The 22,126-nt window shown below is 38.3% G+C and overlaps 1 protein-coding gene across 1 annotated transcript in view; it reads right to left on the bottom strand.

Moving 5' to 3' along the window:
• The window catches only part of LOC103808020 (utrophin-like), a gene marked incomplete at its 3' end in the record, with an annotated part of 123,877 nt that overhangs the window by 14,865 nt on the left and 86,886 nt on the right, over positions 1-22,126 (bottom strand). The window contains exons 30-41 of the mRNA XM_009080775.1: positions 21,720-21,848; positions 21,098-21,271; positions 20,373-20,528; positions 19,166-19,336; positions 16,527-16,706; positions 14,129-14,257; positions 13,816-13,986; positions 13,112-13,261; positions 11,873-12,010; positions 10,893-11,045; positions 4,201-4,392; positions 2,471-2,643 (exon numbers count right to left, since the gene is read on the bottom strand). Coding sequence (XP_009079023.1) covers positions 2,471-2,643; positions 4,201-4,392; positions 10,893-11,045; positions 11,873-12,010; positions 13,112-13,261; positions 13,816-13,986; positions 14,129-14,257; positions 16,527-16,706; positions 19,166-19,336; positions 20,373-20,528; positions 21,098-21,271; positions 21,720-21,848 — 1,916 coding nt within the window. The remainder of the gene's footprint in view (positions 1-2,470; positions 2,644-4,200; positions 4,393-10,892; positions 11,046-11,872; positions 12,011-13,111; positions 13,262-13,815; positions 13,987-14,128; positions 14,258-16,526; positions 16,707-19,165; positions 19,337-20,372; positions 20,529-21,097; positions 21,272-21,719; positions 21,849-22,126) is intronic.

Raw genomic sequence — 22,126 nt, 5'->3', positions numbered from 1 at the left:
CCTACAGACTGTCTCAGCTGAAAAGATAAAAGTATCAAAGCCCTGCGACTATTGCACCAAGATTTGGCTATTCCTTGTCTCATCCACAGGAATCCACTGGTTCCAGACCACATCTCATTCCCAAATCATCAACACTTTTAGCACTGGGGGAAAATCCATAGCAGGAGGAGTAGAACTAGCAAACCAGCACTGTTACAAACAGCTGAACAAAGCATTAAGTCCATAGATACACAAGACACACACACATTTTACTCTACACATATGTTCAAGTCAAACTAGTCAACAGGATTTAGTTGAATACTTAGAAGCTTTGCTAATTACAGTTTAATTTAACTTTTGCTTGGCTACATCAGAGCTTTATCAAAGGTTTAACTACTCAGCCGGCTCTCACGCTATCACAGAATTATTACTACCTCTGAAAACTAAGTCAATCTTTTGCCACAGGCTTCAGATGCCATTTCTCCAAATTCTGTCAAGATCTCCACCCACTCCAGAAATAGCAAAAATCCAAAGATGATTAAGGAGATAGTCTTTTAGCTTATACTTCATGCAACACTAGGAAAAGCAAAATTAAACTTGGCTAAACAGAAAGGTTATATAATACTAATGTCAAAATACACCATTTTAATATTGAGACTAATAATGTCTTCATTAATAACAGTGCATACATCTATTAAAATTGCAGAATTTAATATATTTGGGAAGCTCCATATAATTTATCTAAATTGCTAGTCCAGTAGTCCTTTTTGTATGAAAATCAAGCCCAATAGTATTCTCGTTAAGATGCAGAGCCTTATAAACATTATTAAGTCCGAGATTAATTTGTATTCAGTGAAGCAAGTGAGGAGGCATCTGTTGCATTTTGCCAGTTAATCATAAACATTAAACTTACTCTTTGATATGCTTACCTTTTTCAACAAGAAGACTAGGTTTCTGGTTAACCCTGGCTGCTTAATCAAACTAAATTTGGGTAGTAAATGAAACTGTATTCATACTTTAAAAACTATAGTATTTGTTCAAGTTTTCAAGTAAGTTACAAGTGGAAAAAAGGCCCAACTAAAGCCTCGTGCATACCATATCTGTGAGGACAATAAAATAGCTGCAGGGATATAAATACAGATGGGCACCAGATTCTGGAGCAGTTGCCTCCAAATACAGCAAGTAGGTGACTACAAGCACCCAGTGAGAGCACAGAAACTGGTACCTAGCTGGCACCACTGCTGTCTAATTAAAAAAACCCAGAGTGAAATAACATTGCCTGCTGAGCTATCAGAAATCTTGATCCTTCACTGATCCCGTGGCCCAGAATTTCTGGAAGTCTCTGCTTAGCCAATACCACCAAATGACTTCTATATTCCTACACATGCATTAGTGCTCTGAGAAAAGAGTTGAAAACATCAGCTTATGTAATAGACACCCTTCCTAAAACATCTCTTCAAAATACATTACCACATGTGTTTGAGATCAGACTTTTGGTGCCTCAAAGCAAGTGAACATGGCTAGGCATTACTTTATGTTCTACACAACTTTCGCATCATTCATTACCCTACATCACCATTAAAAAGCAAATAATGGAAAAGCAAATTAACTACTGTATGAACCTTTGAATTTAACTTTAAATTGCATGGAATAGATTTCAAGGGGTTTATGGCATAGAGGCAATCTCAGTGTCTACTGCTGTTTGCAGTGTGTGTACCTTCAGCTTAGTGGTAACTTCCTGAACATGTACTTTCACATTCTTGCCAATTCCAACTTAAAATACTCAACTAACAGACTTTTCCAAGCTTGACTAAGTGGTATTGAGTTTGTTTTTAAACATTTAAAACTGAATCAGATAAGGTATTTTTGGTTTAGAGAACCTTCTGTAAGGAGTGCGGAGAAATGAAACTTTTTGCAAAAGTGAAATTACATCTTTTTGTAGAAAGGAGATAAGAAATACATATTTCTTAAGCACTCATTTCAGTATTCTCTTGTTCTCTCCATCACAAAATTTTCTAATCTTGTCATTTCTCATCTTCAATTACATACAACAAGTATTATAGACAACTACCACAGGTGCTGTATTTTAAAGACCCCATTCTTTCAAACTCCTTCAAAAATCAGCCTTGAATTCTTTGTTAAATTTCAATCAAATCAAAGTAATTCTTTGTTTGTTCTACTCAACATTATAAAATATAATGTTTTATTTATAAAACATAATATTTTGGTTTTGCATAAGTATGGCAAAGCAAAGTTCTACAAAAACAAAATAGAAATAATCAGCTTCATAAAAGCACCCAAACTACAATTTGCATGTTAACGGTTTTAGAGTTCAATAATTCTGGAACTTATTTTGCAACCCTAACATATTAAAGCTGATTACTCCCAAACTCTTTATCTTCATCATTGAGGTACATTTGAAAAACACTTATATAACATGTACATTGAATATTTACCACGTGGTCACAGAGACCAATCATCCTTGACTTACCACTTACGATCATTGTACATTCGATTAATTCTGTCCCATTCCGCATTCAGCTGGGTTAGTGCATCTCCTATCTGTATTGCCTCAGGTCCAGATGCTTCTAAAATAACATCAGGCTGCTTCTCATGTATGACTGCAATTTGATCCCCAAGTTTATCCAGAATATCTTTTATATTCTGCAAGCACAGTAATGACACATGCCATTAGTAAAGTCAACACCATCAGGAAGTAAAAAGACCAAAAAGTAGTCTCTGCAAAATACTGTTCCAAAAATCAGCATCTACAATAAGACCATTACCATGTCGTGAAGACACTGTACATACTCCTTCCTCATGTAAAAAATGGGCCACAAAATGTAACTTCATTATTCTTCATGTAACCTCCCTATGCACAGAACTGCAAAACCTAAAGCTGCATAGAAGCTTTAGATTTAAATGACAAAGTTAAAGTAATCATTCTCAAATATCGCACTATGATGTGAAAATACCTTTAAATCAGATGCTGCTTTAAGACTGCCTTGGTATTCGGAGGGCAAATAGTCCATGCACACAGTGGAATTTACTTATCTTTTTGAATTTAAAACAGTAATGCTTCTTAAAATTCTATGCTCTGCTATTTGCTTCTTCTGAAAATATCCTTAGAATGTACTAAAACTTCAAAATCAGACGAGACACCTGCGCCAACACCAAATATTTTAAACCCATCTTAACATAAACACTCCTAATTGTACTCAAGGGAACACAGAAGCAGAGGAAACAGGGACAAGAGAATCTCATCAGTGAAACAAAGGTCGCTCACTTTGTCAAAGGCTGGCATCATTCCATGACTTGCTTTTGCAAACCATGACAAAACTAGCATTAAAAATGGAAGCATGTTCACATCCTAAAGGATAGCAGGTCAGAAAAGTCGACTGAAATTCTGAAAAGCTATGCAACAGCTGTAGAAACAGCTGATCTAGCTCTTGGTGAGAGGCAAAGTCTGACTACCTCAAATATGACACACGGACACTGCTATGATTCCCAACCCACAGAGGTACATCTATACCACGTCATGTGTAATTCCCTGTTCCAGTTGATGTTTTCTTTGGGAATCTCTATCATGCTCTTTTGTATGCTGAGAATTAATGAGGTCTCAGACTTCTACATACTTAGCTCACATTTGACAGCCGGTTTCAGTATTTTCAAACTTAATTTCTTCATCCCCTTTTGAAAAAGGCCAAATCCTTTACTACTTCCTCATCATTGATCACACAGGTAAATCCACTGGCTGACAATAAGTGAGAGCTTAAAACTGAACATGTATTGATGTTTTGCCAATCAGAACAGGTACTGTCATCTTGGGGCCTCATATAAAAAGTCAAGAATCTCCCTTTCTCCCTCTTCACATAACATAAGAACAGCAACTGTATTAAGGAGACCAAGCACAAATGTAAGGAGATTAGGTTTAGCATCTCTATACATATTATGTAGACTACGTGATGAAAAATACAGCAGTGACTTCCAACAAGTTAAACCCTCAACCTCCCCATCCAGATTTCATGCTGCTCCACTTTGTATCCAGATTATGCACAGAAAAACTAATCACTTAACTGTCACTTTTTTTAATTTTCAGTGCATGTTGATCCTGTATGTACTGAGCAAAACCAGAAATATAGCTATATAGTTGCTAAGGTGGTGGTCTTCCTTCTGCTGATCCCTTTTCTGCTCTGAATACAATGTTTAGGCATGCAGTACCTTCAGTGCATCTTCCTGAGCTGAAAAATCCTCATAGATGCCAGTATTTAGCTCTGGTGAATTCAGCAGCAGTTCAACATCAGCCATGGACAGCAAAACTTTGTTGATTTCAACCAAGTACTCAGCTGAAAAAGGCATGGTCCTGACCCCTGTGGCAAATGGGCCTTTTAACCTCTGCTGGACAGGAATTGCCTGAAAACATGAAAGTTCATTTTATATTTCAAACAATAAGCAATTTTATGAAAAAAGCCTGTATCAGTTAACTTTATTCAGAACTTTCTACACTAAAAGACAAAACAAAGGCCTTTCTAGCAAGATTACAGAAGTTCAGAAAGCTACAAGTCCTGCAGAGGACAGTTTCTATATTTATTTTAAAAGTTTGAAAACAGTAAATATCATGCTTCACAATGACTCTGTATTAATCATGATTACGACTCTGGGGAATGGAAAGGGCATTGATATTTCTCTTACCTTGATCTTAACCAGTTCCAGAAATTACACTGCTTGACTGAGCCTGTATCTAGTTGTGATTGCAATCCACTGTGTCCTTCCTTCATTATCAAGGACTCCCAGAAGTTACCAATTACTGAAGCAGATTTTTTTCCTATCTACATTCTTTTCAATAAGCAACCCCAGCCACGTTGCCCAACCATTTTTTAAATAAATTAGTGCTCCACCAGTACCACAATATGCTTTCTGCAGTAATAAGAGACAAACTCCTCAAGAGCTTGGCAATTGTTTTCTGCTCTGGCTGCAAGACTAGGCTACCTAGCCAAGTACCATGTTAGCAGATAAGAGTAAGAACAATAATTTAATGCAGCTTTTTCTTGGCTCATAAATGAAGGCCTGCATCCGAAGCATTAGGAACCCTGCTGCAAGAAGCTATCCTCTGCAGTGCCTGGCAAAATTAGCAGAGGCAGGTGAAGCAGACAGAAAGTGGTTTTTCACTGAAAAACCTTCTTGTCAAACAGGTTTCTGTTACTGCCTCTGAAAACAGCCCAGTTCTCTAAAATCATCAAATAAACAATAAACCCATCACCAAATATCGAAGAATTCAAGCAAACTTCTAAGTCACCATCCTGTACTCAGTGAATTTGAGTCAAGCAAGACAGAAGCACTGGACTGTGTGTTTACTAACAACTGAGAACACACTTCAAGTGAAAAACAAAGGTATGTTCACAGCGGTTTCTGCTGATGAATTTTACTTTGCAATTTGTCTGGGCTGGGTGCACATATGAAAATCTCTAGTGCAGCTGACAACCAATAAAACACTAAGCCTGACTAACAAAGCTGTTTGCAAACACCTGTCCCTATCTTCCTCCTCCACATGTTTCTGAGCCCTTCAAATACGTCATTCAAATTAATGGCTATCTAACATATCCAGCACATGTAGTGCAAAAGTAAAAAGGACTGCAGCAGAAAAGCTATGTTTAGGTATTCACCATTCAGGACTTCTCATTCACTGAATGTTCCTACGGATTTTCTTTGTTTTGTGTTGGCTTGGGTTTTTTGTTTTGTTTCATACAGTAGACAGTCATCCCTGTATTGAAACTGGAGACACAGCTGTGCTTCCACAAGACCTTTACCACTAAATATGATTTGCTTTCATTCATTGCACACCAAAGAAACAGGACACAAGGGCATATAAGCGTAAGTCTACTGAAAACAAAAATTACGGAAAAGCATCACAAAATACTCAGTACTGCTTTTGATTCAGTACAGCAAGCAAGCGCCGCAGTTAAAACCAAGGATTACTCCATATCCCTTAGCTACAAAACCAGCATCTTTGTCCCCTATGCTTGAGGCTCTGCATATATTTTGTTAGCTTCCATCACTGAAATTTGGAGCAGAAGCCCAAGGCTTAGACAATGGTATAATTTCCTGTTGAAGGAGAGGCCCCAGCTCCAAAAATCAGACAAAGCTTGAGCAACTCAAAGGATGTCTTCCCTAACAATATGAAACAGGCCGAGGTTAGAAAAAAAGGGCAGGACACCTGCTACACAGGCCACCTGCAACATCTTCAAAAGGTATTTTCTCTAACTCCCAATCATTCTACAAGTCCCTGTCTCACACAGGCAACAGTCCAGAATCAAGACTTCACCCAAATGAATAGTACACTGGACCTCATTATGTTTCTACCTTATGCACATTGCTTTCTCTCTCATTAGAAAAATCCTGCACAAGATTTAAAGCAGCATGTGTTGGCATGCAGCAAACTTGTTATCCACTTGTTGCCACTGCTGACGTGCTGAAACTTTCTGCTTTCCCAGTGTCACCACCCTGGACCAGGTTGCTGCACTTCTGCAAAGCAGTGAATTCCTCATGGTGCTGTTCATCCAGAGCACACCTCATTGCTAATCTCCTCCAGCTGCCTCCCATCACTGAGAGGACTCTTCCACCTTTCACAACCCTCATTCTTAAAGGTGAACATATGTAAGTGCTATAAATACATTAGTGCTTTATTAGAGTAGTTTTAATTGTTCGGCTGTTCTCTACCTTGCATTGCAGACTGGAAGCTTCTAAAATGCAGCATAATATACTAAAAGATGGGAGTTTGACATAACTGTCTCTCACAAATCAGATACTTAAGTGTCACAGAAGTTGGTTTTCAGGGTTTTGATTGCATGGTTGTGTTTTAGTTTTTTCATTAAAAAACCTATGCAAGCAAACCTCTTCACAGAATCAGAATGGTTTAAGGTTGAAAGGGATCTTAAATATTATCTAGTTTCAAACCCCTTGCCATGGGCAGCACCTTCCTCTACACCGGTTTGCTCAAAGGTCCATCCAACCATGCCTTGAAACCTTCCAGGGATGGGGCATCCACAGCTTCTCTGGGCAACCTGTCCCAGTATCTCACTGCCCCTCACAGTGAAGAATTTCTTCCTAATACCTAACCTAAACCTACTCTCTTGCAGCTTAAAGCCATTCCCCCTTGTCTTACCCCTACATGCCCTCGTAAAAAGTCTCTCTCCCTCTTTCCTGTCAGTCTCCCTCTAGGTACTGGGAGGCTGCTATAAAGATCTCCCCAGAGAACAACTCCTCTCAGCCTGTCTTTATAGGAGCAGTGCTTCAGTCCTCCCTCAGCTTTTCTCAAGCATGCACAAATAAAAAAGGTAATCAAAGGAGGAAATCTGACTGGATGACTTAATAGACCTTTTCTACTTTCATTTCAGTGGTGACAGCATGTTTATTAAATCTGATCTCTCTTTAAATACCAGGAAAATATAGAACAGGGGGAAGAAAGGGAATACTCAGTTACTAGTAAACATTCTATAAATAAGGCCTCTCAATGAGAAGTGCTCAAAATAATTTTAATTTAGGGATCAAACAAAAATTTGTTTCCTCCTCTACTTAGCATTCAGTTTGACCTGCAGTCCAGAAGTCGGTTTCAGATTTTCCTTGCTTCCAAGTGAATTTTGGAAAATACTGTCCAAGTATACTGCATGTTTAATTCAACATTTTAACCAAAAGTATTTACACCAAGTCAAATCTTACATCACCTCACATTATTTGTTGTTTTTGCAAATAAACACCCTTGTGATTAGAAACACTTTTTATCCATTCCTTGCCCCACCTCTCTCACACTCAAGATATTTCAGAGCCAGCTCTATAGAAAAAGATGTTCCAAAGCTCAAACCTCATGTCCATTTCATTTGTTCTTCTGTGTTAATTAATGCAATCAGCAAGCAATAATTCATAAACCTTCCCTATAAAAAGCACATTAGACAAATATGTTTTCCTTATTACAGGAATAACACTTCTAGAGCTTTCAAGATGGTGTCTGTGTTTCAGTTCATAGGAGAAGCTGCACTGCACCTGCAACAGCATATCCATTTACCATCTGCAAAATATCAATTTCGCTTCAAAACAGCTTCCTAAAACCTGGAAAAAAAACTCTTAGGAACTCCAGTCAACTAATTACCTCTGCAATTTAAGGTTTAATTTTTCCTTTCCCTCATTCTGAGCCAAATCAGAATAGAGCAATAAATAAATACAAAAGCAAGGTTAGACAAGAAGGACCTCAAGGAGATATAAACTTCCAATGCAGGCTTTCTTGCTAACAGATTTCTGGCAAAACAAGGGTTACTCAGAAGTACCTGACATGCAGAAGGGTTACCAATATTTCAGAGAGACTTAACTCCATAATCCCTAGAAGCATACATGATGAGAAATATTTATGATCCAGCTACTTCCATCTAATCAATATATAGCCATGACCTTCAAGCACCATAAATAAGTCTTCCCCTCCACACTTGTTTACAAAAATATAAATAATGTATTATATAAAACCTTAATTGGAGTCTACTCCCCAGCCTGGCAGCTTAAAACTTCTCTCTCCTCCCTGTTTATTCACTTCAAACACTAGTTTTTCTTTCTCTGCTCACTGTACCTTCCTTACATCAAGATGAGTGGCTAAGCCACCTGCACACCAGTGGGTCAAGAATTCATTTAGTGCTTGTCAGTCCTTAGCTGAGATGAGCAACAAGCACTGCAATTTTCATGTCTGGTGGCTCTGAAAAAGTTCTGGAGCAACTATGATTATCAAAAATGATGATGATATTTGGGAACAGTATTTCTCCCTTTAGCAATGTTATGGTCTCATACCATTTTTGGTGTTCAAGACTAATTACTAAAATAAGAGATAGAACAAGCCATAAATATAAAATAATTCCACCTGAGATAGGCTAGTTTACCACTCCAATATCAGAAAACTAGAGGCACAGGCACATGAAGCCAAAGCTGGAGTTTCAGTTCCAAGTTTCACAGCAGTAATGAAAACTGCTGTGGCCCTTTTTGAAAACCATAGAATCACAGAATTTTAGGGGAATGGTCCCAATCCCCACTGCCATGGGCAAGGACACCTCCCCAACTAGACCAGGTTGCTCAAGGCCTTATCCAACCTGGCTTTGAGCACTGCCAGGGTTGGAGCATCCCCAGCCTCCTGGGAAACCTGTTTTAGTGCCTCACCTAAGCTGACTTGGCCAGACTAGAAACTAAATCTGGAAGAGCAAGGATATTTTGACACAATTTAGCTAATTCTGAGCAAGAATAATGTTTCTCCATCAACAGTCTATTGTAATTGCTATGGTAATCTATATTTACATTATATTATATATTCAGCACCAGATTCAGTAATCCAGGAATGGATCTAGTAGTATCAGGGATTAGCTGTAGTATATCCCTCAAGAAAAGGGCTTCATAGGAAGCGAAGGATCTTCCTTAGAGAAGATCAGTGAACCTGCAGGGAGACCAGTGACAAGGAAGACTAGTCTGCGGCACAACTGGACTGCTGTCATTAGCAAAAGAACATCCAGGTGCATCTTTTTCCCATTTCAATCCAGTAATTGATTCACTCAAAGCATTTGATGGTCAAATAGAAAAACTGAATCATGTTGTTTTACTTTAAACGTGTATGGAACCGCATTTCCTTCCAACAAATTCCATGCCGTCAAGTCAGATGTCAAGTTCATGTCACTGGAAGAGACTGCTGGAGACCCAACAGGGCAGCCAAATGTCAGACAGTTAAATAGACCCTGGGAACATCTTGGCTGCCCAGCTCCACATGGGAGGCTTATAATGTGAAAAAGTCTTTCCAAACAGAAGCAGATTTTAAGGGCTTACTTTCATAGCTGATACTGAATAGGCTGCATGACCAAGGAGAGCAGACTCTCTATCATAGGCAGCTGAAGCCCAGTAACACTACAGCTGTAAATGAAGAACCACATTATGACTTTGTGGTGTGAGTCTCACAGGGAAGCAGTGCATTTTACACCTGCCTCCAAGTTAATTGGTGCTGGGTTAAAAAGTTACAGAGCAGTCAAAAAGATTGATCGCTGTTAATTATAAAGCTTCATATGTAGAAACTGAGAAGTACTTGACAGATTGCCTAGCCCCCAAGCTTGTCCGAGAAATTACTTACTGCTTCACAAGGTTCATCACTGTTACTGCCTAAAATATCAATGTAATTACCACACAATCAAAGTGTTTTGAAGGATGAAAAGGAGAAATTAAAAAAAATTTCAAACACCACCAGCAAAAAATATCCATAAAAATTAAAAAAAAAAAAAAACCAAAGAAGTATCTATAACCCCAACAAATAAGACATATAACTTTCTGGGCAGTAAGTTTTATCAGACCCCGACATCCTCTTGAATTAGTTGCAAAATCGTTAGTCAAGACCCAGGCACACGTTATCAGAAATACTTCAACCTTTGTCTATTTTATTAATACCCATTGTGAACAGTAATATCAATCACATGAGGGCAGTTATCACTTCCTAAGCACCTGTGGCAGTGAAAGGCATCCATGTAGTTAGAATTTCTCAACCACAGGATGCAGAGGCACTGAATTTAAGCCTGGTATTTAGGTTGTTTTAAGCCATAGCCTCAAAAAGGGTAAGCATAATCCCAATGGATTAAGACTGGCAAAAGAAACTGTGCTGAATCAAGTCCACTGCCTAGATCACGCTCTAAAGTTTGGTCCTGAGAGATGGGATATTTTGGACCTATGATGGCTATGTGAAATCCCAAACTAGTATACGCTGGTAATTTCCTAATGAAAAATCAATGCTGTCATTTTGAAAACACTTCTTTTCATGGAGGTGTAAAAAGAAGAGCCATTAAACCCTAATATATGAATCTCTAAAGCTCATACATAACATCCACTCTGCTTGCTCTAAAAGTCTCGTTTACCTGTAGCTTCTGTTCATCTTCCACACCTTGCAGCCCTAACAGACGGTCCTCAGCCTCATCCAGCCACTTCATTAGACTGTCATGTTCCTTCTTATATTGGGAAAACACTGGAGAGAGTTCTACCGCCTGCCTTCTCTGAAATGACCTGCACTCCTACAATCCAGTGTATGGTATAAAAAGACGGAAGTAGTGAAGAGAATATGTCTTATTTATTTGAAAAACAAAAATAATTGAGGGATTCAACTGAAGAAGCAAATTCCAAAATATGCAGTGTTGGTCATTTAATTTTTTTAATAGCTATTTATCTGCATAGGCATGCAATCAAAGCCAGCCTGAGGGTGGTAACCTGCCTTTCAGCTACACCTCACCTTGCCTACTCTAATATGATTCAAACAGGTGAGCTAACAGGAGTGTAAAAATACATATCCCCTTTGTTCCAGACAAAAACATTTTTAACATGATATGCATAGGAAAACACCACAACATAGTGGAGTCCACAATTACTGCTAATACCCTCTACAGGAAACAAGAGGAATTTGGGAGCAGGCTCATTCACAGAAACATCTTCAGCCGAGAGCTCAATTATATGTTTGTGTACACGTGTCTATAATAGCCACTCTTCACACAAGCCAGGTGGAGGAAATAAACCCCTGTTCAAGGGCCAGCCAAGACAAGCAAAGCAAATTCCCAACTCACTGCACATGTCTGTGTGAAAACATACAGGGTGGCCTTCTATAAAGCTGAAAAAAGGACTTTGAAAAATCAAAACCACTCCCCCAAAACTCAGGAAAGACTAAATTCATATTTTGCAATTGCAAAGATTCAGAGCGTCAGATTGTTTGTATGCACATCTAATTCTCCCCCAGAGATTCATCTGTGCTGAAGAAGCCTGAAGTTGTGAAATACAGATTACAGGTTCTAAGTGGGATACCAAAAGAGAAAATTGCATAAATGAGCTATAGTAACTACTATAACTGTACCTGCACACTGTTGTACTTCTTCTGCAGAAGCAACAGCTGTATGCGCATCTTCTCTCTCTGATGGTCCTCCATAGGCTGCTGTAGCAGCTGCCCACCTCTCTGTAAAACTTCTTCAATCTGAGCTCTTTCTTGATCCACCTAAAAATCACAAATCTGTTACCTACTGAAATTCATTTTAGAAACAACAGCTGTTCATATATTAACAGTAATAGTACCAAACTGTTGTTATGTTATCCAAATGGGAGTCAAAGAAATTCAAGCACAGATTCTCCTCCACAAATACCAAATCCTAAAACCCAACTTGGTCATTCCACAAACTGCATAAAGAGATGCACTGCAGGAAACTTAATGAGCCAGCAGTAGGCAGCCACAGCAGTAGGGTCCTATGACTTTAGTTCCATTTCTCCTCTAGACATTCATTGACAATAATAAGTTCAGAGCAGAACAGCAAGAAAAGAAATTTACTCAAAATAAAAACACCACAAAAGGAAGCAATATGTTCCATAACAATACGTCCTTCCATAGAGGTCTTTAAAATTTGTTTTCTGTACTACACATGGCATTTTCCATAGACTTATGTTCAGCTTTCCAGCTCAGTTTCTATGTGAGGTGTTTTAAAGGAAGTCAGACAGGGTAATCTGACAGGACTTCATCCAATTTTTAAGCAACAAGGCTATAGTGGACAAGATGCTAACAAAAGTATGACAGTTTCATACAGATGAGTAGTAAAGCCTAGGTAAGAATCTAGAAGCTAAATTTAGTTCCAAGTTCTTATTTGGCCTTCCAACACAGAACCACATTACAAGACTCTTAGTTGCACCTTACCTCACAAGGATCCACTGACCTGACTTCTGCACTGTGATTCAATGTATCATACCAGTTTAAATTTGAACCTCATTACTTATGCAGTAAAGATTCCCTATAAAAATCTACTTGGAGTAGAAGACAGAAGACAAACAAAAATCAAACTTCACTACCTGCATCATCTAAAACCATGATGAAAATACAGACTCAAGTATGACTAGTTAATCTCAGCACACCAGCCAAGAGGCAACAGTTATGGGAAAGTTATTGGAAAATTGTGTGGTGTTTCTAACAACCGAGTAATTCCTTTCATCTTCTACCCCTGTCTTAAAGAGATTTGATCACAATTCCTCCGTGAAATCTGTAGGAATGTAACATGGAAACAAAACAGAAAGGGAGTTATTCAACTATTTAATTTTTTTATTGCTCACAAACCTTTTCATCTTCCCCACTCAACTCCAGATGCTTTTCCACAACTTTTAACATATTCTGTATATCACTCTCAAATTTTTCCAGGTCTGGAAAACCTACTCTGGCTTCATGGGGCTCTGACATGACAGGAAGTCGCTCTTGTCCAACAAGCATCTGCAAAGCAAAAGAAAAGTTCGTACAAGATGAAAATTTAGTTCAAGTCGTCACACACAATTTAATGATTTAAAACAATTCTCCATGAGCAGGCATAAACAGTTTGCAGGACCATCAGAGAGCATAAATAAAAATTGCAAGAGTTGCTTGATCTCACTCTGGGAGTTAGCTTGAACACAGTGTTGCTAGTTATTACCAAGCTTTTAATTTCAGACTTCAATATCTCAAAACAAACAAAAAAACCCCATCCAGTCACATTAGCTTATAGTATTGCTCTGTTGCTCATAAATATGTACTGCAATATATATACATTTTTCTGAATCTTTATATCCATTATTTCTGAATTTTCCCTTGTAACTCACATCATCACCTGCTACTCAGGCAAAAAAAAAAAGCAGTTGGTCTAAAAATCAGTCTCTTTTTCACATAAAAATATCTACACTTAAAGAGAAGCAAAAGCAGTAAAGTGCTGTCTGAATATGTAAAGATCTATCCACTAGAGTTAGCTGCCAACATTTCCTCCCAGGGATGTTCTGGGACTCGTTCATCCTCACCTTGGCACTTTTGATGTGCTGAGAGACCTTCTCAAAATTACGGTTCAGTTCTGCCAGTTTGGGTTCCACAAGTTCACGGCATGACACCCCCCGACCATTCATTAAGATGATAGCCTGGTCTCGTACATTATCCACTCGAAGACTAACGTCATCTAATTCAGAAGTTAAACGCTAGGAAGTGAAAGAAAATTTAAATGGTTATCCTAGGCAAGGAAAGAAAAATTAAAAAGAAGACCAGGAAGCAAACCTGACAGCATTTAGAATCCAGAAGTTGAATGGTAACATTTTGACAGTTGATGGCAATATTTCCTACCTTCACAGTTTCCTCCTTTTTGCTAGCTGACTTTTTCTCAATCTCATCCAGCAAAGCTTCGGCCTGATACAACCAAGTACTTATGTGGGCAACATTTTCATCAAAAATTTCCAGCTGGCCCTGATGATTCTGGAAAAGATCAAAAAAAGTATCAATGTGACCAATTTCAAAATCCACAAAAAAATCCCAACACAAAAACACACCCCAAAAATACCCGCCAGCCCTGCCAAAACCTCCATTAGGAGTAAAGTGTTATGGATATACTTTGGAAATAGAACACTGAAAATTAAATTGTACCTTTCATCTTCAATAGCATTTATAAGAAGTCAGTTTTCATTCTAGACCCTTTAATATTATTGTTCCTAATTCGCAGGAAGGGAAACAGAAATAGCTGAGGCAGTTTGTTCAATTAAAGACAGACAACCTATTACAACATTACAGCTAGACCACAATATTTCTGTTAACCAAAAACCCCACAATTTTTTCAGTCAGCACTAGCAGGTACAAGAGTATGCACTATGTGTGGTAGTCAGGGTTTTTTTCCTAATTGGAAAGGATTACACCAAACCTACAAATTATGGTAGTCAAGTTGTGATATTTTACTAGTTACATTAAAATATTTCTTCCTGTTAAGAAAAGTCAGAAAGTTGAAGACATGTTAATTAGGTCTGCTTTCGCATGCAGTCAGAAATTGTAACATTAGGTGCCACATACAGAAATAACACATTATTCTGTGCGACAAACAAAGCTATCAGATTCAGAAGTACCATTCCTACCCAAAAATAGTAAAGTTAAGCTTTGATCTTTTAGACTAAGAAAACAAAAGGAGGGGAGAAAAGAGAGAAGGCCTAGGATGGCACACTATATCAAGAAAAGTATAGCAACAATTTAACCTAACAAAGGACATAGACAAAACATGCATGACCTGCAGCAGGCACTGGACTGGAGGCACAGAGCTCACCATCTAGGTGTACACTAGTTTTCACAATTTCAGGCCATGTCAGGGGTTTCCGAAGGTGGATTGTCATACCTAGCTAAGTAACACCAAAATATCTTAACTATATAAAAGCATCAGTCTGACACTAGCACCAGTTGTAGACTGTTTCATGTCCATTTAGCACAAATAGCAGCTTTAGGTGTATAATATGCTTAGTCCTTCATTTACTCAGCCAAACAGACACTGTTGGCATATTCAAACACTTGTAGATATGGACTATCCAAAAGAGCAATAGGTTGACAGAGAGTCACAAGTGCTTTGCTGAACACCACTAGGAAGCTATCAATTGTCCATTAAATAGCCATCATCTGGGTCTCAGGGAAATCTATTGACAAAACCACTCTATTCATGCTGGAGCTGGCACAGAGGCTGAAGATTCAGACTGAATAGAGCAGCACACAGCAGACTCATGGAAAACAATCCTTTTGGGATAGTTCCTGTTGCATTCTACTTACATTAATAAATTCATCAGGTGACAGAAAGTTACACAGAACAAGAGATTAAACTTCTGGGCTTTAATTAACTTGTTATGTAACAAACACCTCCATAACTACTTGGTGGGGTTTTTTCCCCTCATTTTAATCTGAGGGAATCAACTATTACCAGTGAAGGAGTTTTATGAATGTCTGTATGCCCCACAACCCACTCAGTCTACATATGGTAGAAGGTGCCCTCTTCTAGGGCAGTTTAGAAAGTTACTTACATGCACAAGGATAGCAAGAATTGTATTAAGAGCTAAATAACATGTGAACACAAAAGGCTAGTGCTATTGATGCAGCAAAAGAGAATGCAATAAAACAAACACAGAAGAGGTACAAGAAGACAAATATGTAATTAAGGACAAAAGATTAAAAATGTAATGTGATAGCACACAAAGGGGGATGAGAAAGACCGAGATTAAAACAAATGTGTGAGTTTGTTCACTAAGTACATAATGGATTTTTATGGAAAAGAGAAATTACACAACGATGTCTAAGAAGATGAAGAACCCAGAAGAGTCCTAACACCGAAGCCAGGAGAAAGGGAAAGGCAAAAGTTAAGCACAGTTTTATTCTCTACAACTAAGCAGGTTATTCTCACTAGGCCAAGTTAACTGTCTGTCTAGGATATTTACATAGTTTCATCACTCTGCAGATTCTGCTGCCAATCACATGGCACCAATGCCTATCAACACATCTAACCACTTGCAAAACAGTTTTCCACCTTCCTCATTGTATATCACCTCATGATTTACCTCTCCCATCTACAGAGTATGTAGATATCCATTTCCACATTCCTTTAAGGCCATGAGGCATCATGGATGCTTCACTTCACAGTAAAGTGAGACAAGTGAAAAACTGCAACTGCTCCAAGGGTGTGGAGTGAGAACCACCCTGAATATTTTTCACACCTGCAACTTACCAACAAGGTGTCACACCAGTCCTCAGTCCAGGTCCTAACTCTGCTCCAGCCAGCATTAAGGACACACAGCTTCTCCTCCAGAACAGTCTCACTCCCTTCCACCAGAGACTGGAGCACAGTGCAACTTTCCGTAATGCTCTTCAGATCAGTTTTTCTCCTCTCCAGCTCCCTCAACACATTCTGAAACAAGAGAAGCCATTAACACTGCACTGCTCACAAAGACATGGGAGACAGATTTTCACCTCCACATGAAACAAATGGATCATAGATGATCTTCAGCGGTGAAAAAAAAAATAAATCAAACCAGATATAATTTCCTACTGTTTATACTCACTCTCTGTAGATAGTGATCTCATTTTTTTAAGAGAGAGCAAAAGCACAATGCATATAAGTGTCCTGAATAACTTAGCTTGAGACTTGTTTTGTAGTCTTATATCATCTTCAGAGTTCCTTTTTATTATGCAGATTAAGAAAATGCATCAGACCACATAAGTCCAATTTTAAAAGGTTCTTTTCTGCATGGCAAAGCACAGAATGCAAATTTCAAGAGAAACTCTGGATTTCTCTGTATCTTTTCCTAAAGCACTTTTACATTTGGCAACTGTGCTGGTCTAGGCTGAAGGGAACTTTCTTCACAGTGGCTATTATGGGGCTATGTTTTGGATTTGTGCAGAACAAAGGGTTGGTAACACAGAGATGTTTTCATTATTGCTGAGCAAAGCTTACACAGAGCCAAGGTCTTTTCTGCTTTCCATACTGCCATGCTGACAGAGAAGTTGGGGGTGCATGGGAGACTGTGAGAAGACACAGCTGGGACAGGTAACCCAAACTGACCAAAGGGATATTCCATAATGTTCAGTATATAAAGTGGGAGGAAGAAGGAGGAGGGTGAACATCCGGAGTGATGGTGCTTGTCTTCCCAAGGAACCATTACGCACGATGGGGCCCTGCTCTCCTGGAGATGGCTGCACACCTCTGGCCCATGCGAAGCAGTGAATTCTTTTCTTATTTTGCTTTGCTTGTGTGTGCAGCTTTTGCTTTCACCTATTAAACTGCCTTTATCTCAACCCATGAGTTTTTCTAGCTTTTACCCTTCTGATTCTCTCCCCCATCCCGTTGGTGGGGGAGTGAGTGTTTGTGTGGTTCTTGGTTGCTAGCTGGGGTTGAATCACGACAGCAACAATGAGAAATGTGGTAGGCCAAGGCTGAATGTTTTTTTTGAGAACCATTACTCCTTACTGCAGATGTTCAATTAACTGGCTACATATTACAGAATCCCTGTTGTTAATTACCTATAGAAATATATGTAAAGATATGTATCTTCAGCGCTACCATTATTTCCAAGTCATCTCTGCTTTTAAATAGGATTTTTATCTAAAAAAATAACCTTCTTTGAAAGAACGCACACTGACATGTCAATTAAGTAATGTGTGATCTCTCAAATAACAGGAAATGGTTTCCATGTGGAAAAGAGCACCTTCTGGCATACAAGACCACCAATTATTATCCATGATACCTGGCTAGCTAGAAAGATCTTTGATGTCACTGTACAGTGTGTTAAAGAATGCATTTAATCACAACCAGTGTCTGGAGCTCCATGAGCATCTTATTATCTTTAAAGTAAATAACTTATTATTTTATCATAACTTATAATCTTAGAGACAAGCAAATGCACAAGTTACCACATTTTAAAATTGCCTCTAGAAAAGCCTTAACATGGAAAGGACAATTGTGCATGCAACATAAAGGACTTGTCCTCCTGGTGGTACAGCCAGAGAGGTAAAGACCCATTAATTATTTGCATTGCTTATAAATGTATGGTAAATATACTTCCAATAAGTATTTAAAAGTTTGTTTGGAAAGGAATCTTAGGGATACTGCCACAGCAGAAGTCTAGTGGTAATAACTGCTAATCCTGAATGAAATGCCTGAGAACAGGTACAATAAGATGGGTTTGTAATTTGGTAAGCTTTCAAGTTTAAAGATTGCAGACAGATCCTTTTCCAAAGCAAAAGATGACAGAAAACAACTGGAAAGATCAGTATTGTGGAACTGATACAACTGACACTTGGAGTTGCTAACTCCAACTAATATCCAAGCTTCTACAGTGTAAGAAAATTGCATTACTCTGAAGCTAAATAGCTAACACATTTGCCTGTTTCCATGAAAAGTTTCAACTTGTAGGTGAAAGAAAATAAAGAATTACAGTAGCACTTTGTTTTGCAAAGTGACAATTTTGGAGACAAAGTTGTTTCAATGAAAAGTTACAAATTCAACTTTTCACCAATGCACTTTCAGTTCGCTCTACTAATGAAAGTTTTGACCCTGTCCAAAATTGTATTTGCTGATAAGAATATTATCCGTGTTAGAGATACAGTAAATCACTTAAATACCTATTAATACCAAATATGTAGTACTATCTTTAATATTTCACTGGCCATTTAAGTTTGAAGCAAGATTCACAAGATGAAACAGATCAGACTCACTAATGTACTGAATATCATTCTACTGCAGCCACTAAAATTTCATGATATGAAAGATTTAGTAACAACGTACAGGGATTTAAATTCATAGCCCCTTCGACATAATATTGCCATAAAGTCAAAAAATTATTCTACAAATATTTAGAGCATGCTTACTTTTGCCCAGGCAATTTCTGAATCTAGATCAGAAAGCAAACTCTCTGAAGTGGACTTCTGCACGAGGTCAGCTTCAGTGTTAGCTAGCCACTCCGACAAAGAGGCAGACTCTTTCTTCATTTTGCGTGCCAGCTGGGTTGCTCTTTCAAGGTCTTGTTTTCCTTCTGTCACCTACACACCAAAAAAAAGGGAATAAAGAAAAAAGAATATATTTTAAAAGACAGTAAACACAAAAGTGCTAGCCAGCTAAAATATCAACCCAAATATATAAAATCCTTGCATCTTAAGACTGTCTTGCATTAGGGAAGGACCCTATAAACATCTTCATGTTACTATACAATGCAGAATATATATAACTAGAATAATTTTAAATTAACATACACACAAAGGAAACACAGAAACCTGCACACAATCTTATTTATAGCTAGTAATCACCAAATTGATGTTTACACTTTGTTTATTATGATCCTTTAAACTGAAACTCAAGGGGATGTTGAATCCAGTCAGTCACTCACACAGGAAAATTCAATCCCTTTTTTTGTATTGTGAAAGATCTGCTGGCACAAAGCTGTGGGCCCCTTACCCACAACTTCATTCACAGAGCACTGAACAGGCATGAGTCTACTTGGACTTGTGTCCTAATTTAGGTAGGAAGAGAATTCTACCTGTGCCCTAAGGGTTTAACCATTTTTAAGCACTTCACTTGGCTAAGTAACTATTCAATTACTAAGAAAATTACTCATATCAATATTTAATGCACTTCATGGGAAATACAGGTTTGCCTGCATTTTCTATTTCATACTGAGAGCAACCATTTAGATGGATTACAATTCAAAATCATCATGACACCTCCTAAAAAAACTCAGAACGACTCAATTTACAGTCGGATTGTCATATGAGAAGTTTAGCTTGCAGTGCTCAAAGACTTCAATGAACTGCTAGCAGGTCAGCTTTGCCAGAATGATGAATGCTCTTGTGAACCTTCCTTTCCTCAAGGCTACCTCCCCCTCCAGGAACACTGTGAGCTCAGGGATCTTGCATAACTACAAGATTGTTATATGTAATCTTTAACCTCTCAACTGATGTAGCAACTAGCCTACGTAGTATCAGCTTCAGAATCAAGCTTAAAACAGCATCTGACATAAAAACAACAAAGAATAGAAATTACATGCAGAGAAATATTCACATGTACATTTGCTTTTCTTACCTGTGCTCCCAAGTCATTGTAAAGAAATTTCAATGCTGTCAGTTGTTCATCCATCCCTTTGGGATTATCTGTTTGTTGTTTCTGTACAATCTGCCTTCCTGTCTTGATGACAGTTTCAACCTCCAACTTCACCTCACTCAGGGTCTTGTAGAGTTTCTAAGAAAACAAATATGTATTTTGGTGACTAGTTTGTAGTGCAGATTTTCAGATTTTGCTTCATTTGGGGACCTTAACATCAAATGGCACTTAAAGTCTGAGCTATGGATTAGTAGCAACGTCTGACAAGATTTCAAACTCCTGATGTTCTATATTTTATTCTAGTTTTTATTTTCACACACCCAAAAAAAAAGAATTAGCTCAATAATTTAGCAGTGTTTACTCCAAGGCTAACATTGTGATCTGTACTTCATCTTAGATATCGTATTTGTTCTGTTCAAATACTGATTGTGACACTTCTCCAGAACGCAAGGATGAATCAGGGAAGGGAGTTTATAAAAACTCAGCTGTTCCACTCAGCTGTGACCAACAGTCCACTAGTTTTATGTCCGTGTTCTCACCCAGAAGAATATGAGGTTTTTAGTTATCAGTTGTTCAGTTAGCACTTTGCAATGAGTTATAATAGTTCCATGAGAACTTTAAGTAAAAGAGAGTTTAAGCAGAGGAGTCACACAAGAAATGAATGAAGAAATGAACTCAAGAATGAGTTAAGAACATTGTGTACATACCATGCACTTTTCCAGGTGAGACTGGATTACATCTGGATCAGTATCCTTCACATCCAAGACATGAAGTTCTGCTTTTACACCATCCAACACTCGCTTGCAATCCAACATGCGCTGCTCAAAATTGGCTGGTTTCTGGAAAAGCTGATACTTTGTACATACTTCACGGAGCTTTCTCTGTTTTAATGAATATCATGTTAAAAATCATTTTAGATTAGTACCTACACTTCAAAAAATAACATTTAAAGCATCTCCCACCACCGATTCTAACTCATCTCTCATGTCACCACAACTCAGTATATATGGCAACACTATTTGCCAAACCAAATTCCATCACCTACTCCTAACCTCCACCTGATCTTGCACCCAAGGTGCAAGAGAGCTGCAATTTGGTATCACACACTTTGCAACTATCCATTCTACTGAAATACAGAGACTTTCTGACCTTCAGCATTTATCCCATGACAGCTGTGAAATTTAAGCTTCCTTATTCAATTCACCTAGGGCTGCTTGTTTCCTAATGAAAGCATGTAACAGCACATACCATTTTCTTCTGAGGTTGGGTTTACTGCACCAAACAACTTACAGGCTTACAGAGTGTTAAGTGAGATTGTCATATTTTTACCTGCAAAGCATCCAGCTGTGTTCCACCCCGGGGAGATCTGCATTCAGGAGAAGCAGGAGGGCAAGAGCGAGCACTTTTCTTGAGCTCCTCTAAAGTGGATTCATGAGCTGCAATCTCTGCTTGAATCTTCTGCCATGTGATAGAAACAGGAAAAAATATGTTACAAAATTGTTTGCAGAGAGAGGAAGGTGAGCTTGCCTGTCACCTCCTACCCACCAGAAGTAAATGTACACTGTAAAAGTTGAACATCACCAGGCTTATTTTAAATATTCAGTCTTTGGTGACAGCTTGCCAAATTGAAAGCCACTGCTATTAAATACAACTATCTTGAAACAAGAAAACAATCCATATTACAAAACATACTAGCAAATCAGCACAGAACTGACATAAAGTCTTCATGAACTACT

This window comes from Acanthisitta chloris, unplaced genomic scaffold (assembly GCF_000695815.1).
Source record: "Acanthisitta chloris isolate BGI_N310 unplaced genomic scaffold, ASM69581v1 scaffold18248, whole genome shotgun sequence".
In the NCBI taxonomy this organism is placed as follows: Eukaryota; Metazoa; Chordata; class Aves; order Passeriformes; family Acanthisittidae; genus Acanthisitta; species Acanthisitta chloris.
The sequence above is the reverse complement of the archived record's forward strand: the minus strand, read 5'-3'. Positions and strand labels throughout refer to the sequence as shown.